Source organism: Nicotiana sylvestris, chromosome 7, assembly GCF_000393655.2.
Source record: "Nicotiana sylvestris chromosome 7, ASM39365v2, whole genome shotgun sequence".
NCBI lineage: Eukaryota > Viridiplantae > Streptophyta > Magnoliopsida > Solanales > Solanaceae > Nicotiana > Nicotiana sylvestris.
In genome coordinates this window covers 159,317,780-159,326,671 of record NC_091063.1, presented here as the reverse complement: position 1 = coordinate 159,326,671, position 8,892 = coordinate 159,317,780, and the positions used below count along the sequence as shown (strand labels likewise).

Here is an 8,892-nt window from a genome sequence, read left to right as displayed (position 1 = left end):
GCACCCGAAGAGCCACTCTTGGAGGTGCCGGGTGAGGGTCTGGAACATTGTCATTGGCCTGGTGGCCTCTCCTTTGTCCTTGAGGTACTATAGGAACCTCATCATCAATATTGTCATCTACCTCCTTCCCCGGTGGAAGGTCTCCAAGAGGTGCGTTGTTTGCAGCCATTTTGTACCTGAGTTTGCGATACACACAAATTAGTAACGCATAAGGAAAGAATAACAATACACAAAACTATTTAGATAGATATCCAAAACCGTTAGCTCCCCGGCAACGGCGCCAAAAAGTGATCGGAGCCAACCCTACACCACTACAAAGTGGCGAGAGCGGTCGAAGCAGGTTTTACCCGAGATAGTCGGGATCGAATCCACAGGGAGCTATAAGTGAGAATTGGATTTCTATCTAAACTAGAGATGTGTAGTGTTCTTAATTACTATTCCAATCATCTTTTAGTTGGTTGTTAATTCTAATATTTATGCTAATGATAGGCTAAATTAAACTAAGATTGATTGTTTGTAGGGTTTTCTAATTAATTAAAGAGGCACTAGGGAAGTGACTTTCTCCTAGGTGAATACTTGACGGGATCTAAAGCCTAAGGCAAAGAAGTTATGTTAGGGATTGTAATATAGCCAATGCACGGAATTACTCACTCTATACCTCTCGGTAGCTTGAGTGACCTTGTCCTAATTGACTTTATCAAGACCAATTGAGTGTCCAAATTGTGCAAGCAATATAGGCTCAAGTTGGGTATTAATATTTCTAGGTTTAACCCTTTAATTTGGGCTATCAATCTCTTGATTACACCCCAATTCCTTGTTGGAATGATTTTCCTAGACTCAAGTTCTCTTTCTCAAGAAGAACCCAAATCAAATAGGCACAAATTAGTGTTTGCAACCACTAATTCAACATGAAAAATACAAATCAGTCCAAATACCAACTACCCATAAACATCTAAGCCTTAAATTAAAAGACCCATTAAATACCCACACTAGGGTTGAGCCACAACCCTAGCTAATGGGTCTAGCTACTCATAATAATGAAAGAAAATAAAGAAATAGATGAAGAACAACCCATAAGATTTAATTACAAGCTAATAATTGAAGATTCAATGATAAACCCACTATAAAATTACTCAAACTAGTCAAAAACCACCGTTCACGTGCTCAGCTGAAAGTTAGATTACAAAAGATGACCTAAAAATGGGGGAAAAAAGTATTTATACTAGGCCGAATTTTCTGGACAAAAATACCCTTGCGGGGGTACCGCGGACCACAAGAAATGGAGTGCGGCCGCAGTGAGGCTTTTTAGCTTCAAACTCCGCTCTCTGAACTTGTCCACCGCGGGCCGCATAAAATGCACCACGATCGCGGTGGCTTCAACTGCGGTCCGCACAAAAAGGACCGCGGACCGCATTGGCGATTACCTCCAAAATCCCAATTCTCTGAACCCCATTTTTGCGGACCGCACAAACTTGATTGCGGCCGTGATGAGGCCACTGCAGTCCGCACAAAATGCTTTGCGTCCGCAGTGCTTGAGGTTCCAAAATGTGCACCTCTCTGAATCTCCTCACTGCGGACCGCACTAAATGGAATGCGGCCGTAGTGGATTTGTTGCATTGTGCTTGGACTCCTTTTTGAGCTAGTTTTGACTAATTGTCACCTTTTTGACCAAACCATTCAAACAAGTACAACATGTAAGCCTTTGGGATTATTTTGTATACATTTTTAATCAAAGCTCAAGTAAGAAGGAGTGTAAAATAAACTATAATCCCTAGTTATCAGGCTACATATCGCCCTTTTCCTCCTCTTTCTCGTGATCTCAAGGTCCATGACTAAGAGCCTATAAAGGGTTGAGAGGTTCTCACTCGAGATGACCTTGCAATCCATGTAAAGACCTCTATTGGACTTCTTGCAGAGTAAATAATCAATTTGAGTCTCGGCCACCGAACTTCGGAAGGTGACCAAGTGCTCCCTCTTCTTTGGGAAACTCGAGTTTGCTATCACCAAATCAAATGCTCTAGCAAAGTCCAGGAAAAACGTTATAAAATAGCACAATACATTATAAAATGATGGGGAACAATGATTCAAACAGAGTGTTAAGTTCTTTTTTTTTCTTTTTTTCACTAATCATCAAATTTGAATGTTATCACTTATGATTTAACTTATATTTACTAATTTTACATATCATTACAAATAGTGGTCATCACACATTTGCTCCCTTTTTTCCAAACAATAAAACAAAGAAAAAAGGGTTTACTCCAATTTTACGTCTATATTTATTAAGAGAATTTTTCACAAAGCACCATCTTTTAGTCCTAATTAGCCATTTATAGATACCTTTTGCTATATTACGCTCTATAGATATCTTTTATGTTTTTATACAATGTATTTCATGTATTTAAACGGTTATATTCATTAATACAAGAAAAAAAATAGGCGTAAAAACGGGAAATTCAGCTAAGTGTTATCTGTATTTAACTGTATTCAAGCGAATTTTCAGCTGTATTTAACTGTATTCAAGCAAAATTTCAGTGAAATACAGTAACTTTTTTGCGCTAATTCTGGGAACTTAAACTTGTTAAAAACGGAAGAAAATCAAATCACATGATAGTCTCCTAATTTAACTCAAAAAACTAAAACGAGTACACACTAATTTGTATTTTGCTCAAAGAAAGCAACTCAAAAACATGAAAAGAAGGAAAAACCAGAGCAACACATCTGATCGAACTTCTCAATTCTCTTCTCCTTTTTTTCTATTGAATACAATAAAATACAATTGAATACAGCTGAATAAAACTCTTGAATGCAACAAAATACAACTAACTTCTGCTGAATAAAATAGTTGAATATAACTAACTACAACTGAATACAGTTGTATAAAACACTTGAATACAACTAACTACTGCTGAATAAAATAGTTAATTACAACTGATTAAAACTGAATACAAGAGAATAATCACAACTTTTTAATACATCTAAAATATATAAATGAATGTTGCTGAATACATGTGAATACAGTTTCACCTCTTTCATCTGTAAACATGGCTTTCGACAAAATCAAGGTTGAAAACTCTATCGTTGAGATTGACGGTTAGATCTCTTTCTCCTCTACTTTCTCTATCTCTATATTTCTTCCGTTTTTCTTGCTGAAATTTGTTGTTTTATGGATCTGTTTTTGTATGCCAAATAATAATAAAGATTGATTATGCTGTGAAAATACAGAGAGGACAAAGAATTTGAGTAACGTGGGTATGTGGGAGAAGAGAGTAGAGGTGACAATGGCGGAGAAATAGAGATTTAGGGTGGGAGAAGATTTATGAAACGTAGGTTTGTGGGAGAAGAGGGTAAAGTGTATGGAAGAAGAGAGAGAAAAGCTGGTCAGAGGAGATATACGCTAATTAGGTGAGAGAAAATATAAAAAATGAGAGAAAAATATTTTGTAGCATATATGGTGCCTTAATTGTAGGATGAAACTATATTTAGATTTTTTGCTATAAACTATAAAAGATATTTATAGGATGTAATATTTTAAAATGGTATTTATTTAATATTCTATAGGTGGTAAAATTTCCATTTATTAACGGTCCAAATAAGTTGGTTCTTGCTATTTCAAAAACTTTAATGTTTTGTTATAGTTGTCCCAGAGTAGACATTTCCAAATATTTTTTTGGTAAAACGTCAGCTTCACTCTGATTGGAACGTTATTCACTTTAAAGAAGTCACTGTCCATTAACAAATAAAAAGAACAAAATTTTGTTTTCTCACAACCAAAGGTTCTTCCATGCTCGTCTCGTCGAACTTGGGCAACCTCTAATACCAGTTGTTGACTTGTTGGGCTCAATTAGCCTACAAATATTCTTAATATAGCTTTATGCCAAATTTGTATGTTTTTTTTCTCCAAAGACCTCCATTATAAAAAATTCCTAGACCGTATATGTAGAAATCTGTTCGCACGCCAATAAATATCGTATAAAATTAACAAATATAGTACGTGTATAAATTATACTCCCTATTAGATACTTCTACTTTGAATGAAGAGATGCTATAGAGACGTAATAAGTCAGTACACTCTACCACCAAAGGATGTGGTGCAGTAGATAAGACTGTTCCTCCCTTAATTAACAGCTTGTTTGGATGTTTTACGTATCGTTTCATAATGTGTCATATCGTATTGTATTGTATTGTATTGTATTGTATTGTACTGTATCGTTTGATGAATACAATATTTGAATGGATTGTGTCATTTTATCGTCGTTTCATGGTATCACGCACCAGTAATATGATGAATAAACTTGCAATATTATAAAGAAAAATTATGATAGGGTATATAAAAAGATAGGGTAAATGATAGAATAAAATTATTTAATACTAATGAAGGGTGAGATTGAGAGAAAAACCCAAGGAAACGACGCGACCATACCAAATCGGTCGTTACATAAAGTGACACATTTCATCGTTACGTAACAGCGTATTTAACGATACGATACCATAAAATTTAAGTAACAATCAAAAGATTATATTTAAAATAATAATACGATACGATACGATACAATAGGTAACAACCATCCAAACAAGCTGTAAAGGTCTCAGATTCGAACCTTGGATATGAAAAAATTCTTGGTAGGGAGCGTTACCTCCCAAATGAGACCCTACCCGGCGCAAATCCGGATATAATCGGGCTCCAATGCGGACATCGAACACCGAATGGAAAAAAAAAGTGAGTACACTTCCCATTTTTTTTATTTTTTTTTTGGTAATTCAGTCATTACACTAATTTAATATGATAATATGAAGTGGGGTCCAGTTTTCGAGCTCCCAAAGATGGGGTCACAAACCAACTGTTTCTTTCTCTCAAATATGCTGTTTCATATTATCTTCAATTCTTCTTTTACCCAAGAATAGATCTGCTTTCTCTCTCTTCTTTTTCTCACTACAAGTAGTCACCTCAAAAGGGGTGACACCAAAGACCTCAAGCTATTTTCTCATATTTTTGTTTCTCTACTTTGGTCTTAGAGATATATTCTGAAATAAAGTTAACTTCTTTCAAGAGCACAACAAAGAAATGTAAGCTTCCTTAGATCTGTCAAGCTCCAGTTTTTACTGCATATTTTTCTTATTTCACCAATTTCAAGTTTAATGTATGCTTCTTTCTTGTAATTTAGCTCTATATTTTCTTGTTTTCTTGTAATTTAGCTCTATAATTTAGCTTAATTGATAAATGTGTGTTTGATCTTTGGCCGATTATTGAAAAGGAAGTTGATTGTAGTGACGTTATGCAAATGTCTTTTAGTTTGTATATTTTTGGTTGGGTTATTGCAATTTGGTGCATTATCTTCTGAAAAATTACAATGAAAGATAAATCTTTGAAGCTTAATTTGTCCAATTGAGTTAGTAGTTACTATACCGTTTGAATTAGATTGAGCTGATATAAACACTTTAAACAGTTGGGATTTTTGTTAGCAATGAAAGTAATTCACAGATCTTAAATTGTAAGCCCAAATCTCCATTCCCTCTATAGATAGTCACAATTAAAGTTGATTTATATTTATTCAGAAAATTTGTGAGCCCTACACCAAGGTAACTAGCTCTGATATTTAAGTGGAGAAGGGTAGAGGGTCGGGCCGATCATCCCCGAGTTTCAAGAAGAATTAACCCAAATAGCCGCCCACTCAACCACTTAAACTAGAAATAGTAAGTGGAGGTATAATATATGCATAATATGTGTAATATATATGTATAATCGTGTATAATCTATGTATATGGCTAGAAAAAGTAAACAGTGAATATGGTCAGCTATTCATGTAAAGATCCCGAGTTTCAAAGACTGTGGTCAGCCCAAAGGGTCGGCTTCGGATGGATTTCTCGGTCATAACAAAAAATTCACAAAAATTGTGATACATTTTGATGTAGATTAAATAATTAATGTAATGAATTGTGTTATAGGGCAAATTGATGAATGAAAAGAAGATGGGGAGGAAAGGAAGCTGGTTTTCTTCTGTAAAGAAGGCTCTGAGCCCTGATCCTAAGGAAAAGGCAGACAAGGTATATTGAAATAGCAATTCCCTACTCCTTTCCTTATGAAAATTCTCTCTTTTATCGATGGTTCTGATATTTATTGTGCTTAAATTTTAGAAAGCAAGTAAATCAAAGAAGAAATGGTTCGGGAAAGAAAAGCAGACGCTCCCCGATTCTTCGACTGTGGTGACCGCCACAGTGTCGCCTCCTCGTCCTGCCCTTCCTGTGGAAGAGGTCAAATTTGATGAAGTGGAAGAGGAGCAGACGAAACATGCTTATTCGGTCGCAGTTGCCACAGCTGCTGCTGCTGAAGCTGCTGTTGCAGCTGCCCACGCTGCTGCAGAGGTTGTTCGATTAACTACAGTGAACCAATTCACTGGCAAATCAAATGAGGAAGTAGCTGCAATCCGAGTTCAGACTGCCTTCCGAGGTTATCTGGTATGCTTTTTAAAAATATTAGTGTTCTTTTTGTTTTATATAGGAGCACTTTTTAAAGCTAATTTACTATAAGTCTAATTCTATCAAACAAACAGCACCAATACATGTATGTTGTTTCATCTCATTTTAATTGTTTGGCTTGTGAAAATGTACAATAATTGGTTAATGCTGAGATATCCATGCAATTTTTGGTTTATCATTTGTAGGCGAGGAGGGCATTGAAGGCCTTAAGGGGACTCGTCAGACTCAAATCACTTGTTGATGGACCTACTGCCAAACGACAAACTGCAAATGCTCTCAAATGCATGCAGACTTCATCTCGTGTTCAATCTCAGATTAGCTCTAGAAGGATCAGGATGTTGGAGGAGAACCGAGCTCTCCAGAGGCAGCTTATGCAGAAGCATGCGAAAGAACTCGAGAGTTTGAGGGTTAGTTTCTTTCTTTATTCCTGGAACAACGGAACATAATTCTACAATCACTTTATGTGATTTAATTTAGGATCATCTATATTCTGGTGGCAATATGTCTTTTCTGAATGAATTCAAACTCTTCATCTAATAGCACTCTTTGTTTTCTCATTTTTGCTAGAGAGGAGAGGAATGGGATGATAGTCTACAATCACAGAAGCAGGTTGAAGCTAGCTTGCTCAGCAAATATGAAGCTGCAATTAGACGAGAAAGAGCGCTTGCATATTCATATTCTCATCAGGTATTCAACGAATATGTGTTTCATAAATAAAATTGACATTTTGGAGAGCACAGTCCAATGAAATATTACATTTTCTATGGGAAGTTTTTAGATGTATGCAGCGCTCTAAGGTGCAAAGCCCCTTTTTCCCAATACTGCCAACATTCATATAGTCCAAAATTAAGAAGGGATTATTAATTGGGCCGCCCTCTAAAATAATAGCTGGCAAATGTATATATTTTGTATATAAGTATGTAAATATACATACAACATACATATAATATACATATTATAAAAATAATCAGTGTATATGGTTTGTATATGTTGGCTAGCGCCTGTAATTAATTTTGACCGACAAGCCAACAAAAGCGCAATTAAGAATGGATGATAGGCCTCGACCTCTATTATACATGACATAATGCAGGACTTTAAAGATAGACTGATTAATGTGTTTAGAAATTATGATCTTTCTCAAGCTACGAAGGACTTTTCGATTCATTGATTCTGTAAACTATTAACTGAACAGCAAACCTGGAAGAAATCGTCAAGATCTGCCAATTTGTTATTCATGGATCCAACGAATCCTCAGTGGGGTTGGAGCTGGTTAGAGCGGTGGACGGGTGCTAGGCCTTGGGAAACTCAAAGCTTATCTGAGAAAGAACGTAAAAATGATCAGATGTCTGTTAGAAGCATGAGCATTACTGGAGGAGAAATTGCCAAGGCGTTTGCCCGTCATCAGCTGAATTCTGAACTCCCTTCATCACCTACTACTCCTTCGAAGCCAAGAACTTCAGTAACAGCGAGAAAGCTGAAATCAGCAAGCCCAAGAGTTAGTGCAATAAACCAAGATGATGATGATGCTCGAAGCATGTTTAGCTTGCAATCAGAACGGAACAGGAGGCATAGCATTGCAGGGTCATCCATACGAGATGACGAGAGCTTGGCGAGCTCTCCCTCAGTCCCAAGTTACATGGCCTCTACAAAGTCTGCAAAAGCAAAAACACGGTTGCAGAGTCCATTGGGCGTAGAGAACGGCACACCAGAAAAGGGATCGGCAGGGCCTGTGAAGAAGCGGCTATCTTATCCACCTTCACCTGCCCGGCCAAGGCGACATTCAGGCCCACCAAAGATTAACAGCACCTCATTGAACACCTCCATCACTGAGAATAATGTGAACGTTGTCGTCAACTAATAAGCGACCCTACCAACGCCCTTCTGGCTTATTATAGGTATGCATTAAAAATGCCATTCATTGTGCGACCTCAACTGCACCACAAAATTCTTATTAATTCATTGCTGTACGGGCTTGCCCTGGATGTTTCTTGCTGTTCATTTTTCTTACTCCCGCTGTTGTTGATGAACATAGAAATGCAATAGTTGTGAATCATTTTAGACAGCATTTCCTTGATTGTGATTACATATAATTCAATTTTTATTTATGTACCGAACAGTGAATGAAAAACTATTACTATTTGTTTGTTCAGTCAATTGTATATTTGTATACTGCTTGTTTTGCCTTTCCATGTATTGTTTTTGCCTGCTAAGAACTCTGGGGATAGTCGTTGGATTATGGTCTTGAAAGGAAAAAAAATGTCTTTTCCCTTCGTCCATTTTTCCACGATCTAAATAAGATATTTATTCTCCTAATTAGTTTGTAATTGAGGTATAGTTGAATGTAATATTTGATTTGGAAAAGATATCCTTCCATTTTTGTTATATCTTCTTTTTTTTACTTCATTATCAAATAAACGA

At 36.4% G+C, this 8,892-nt stretch overlaps 1 protein-coding gene across 1 annotated transcript; it reads left to right on the top strand.

The window, feature by feature from the left end:
- The first annotated feature begins 4,887 nt into the window (after nucleotides 1-4,887).
- LOC104237414 (protein IQ-DOMAIN 2-like) lies at nucleotides 4,888-8,643 on the top strand. The gene is made up of 6 exons (XM_009791568.2): nucleotides 4,888-5,064; nucleotides 5,944-6,042; nucleotides 6,133-6,453; nucleotides 6,660-6,881; nucleotides 7,042-7,161; nucleotides 7,667-8,643. The coding sequence occupies exons 2-6, from the start codon at nucleotides 5,953-5,955 to the stop codon at nucleotides 8,330-8,332; spliced, it is 1,419 nt and encodes a 472-aa protein (XP_009789870.1). The 5' UTR covers nucleotides 4,888-5,064; nucleotides 5,944-5,952; the 3' UTR covers nucleotides 8,333-8,643.
- Nucleotides 8,644-8,892: the final 249 nt, after the last annotated feature.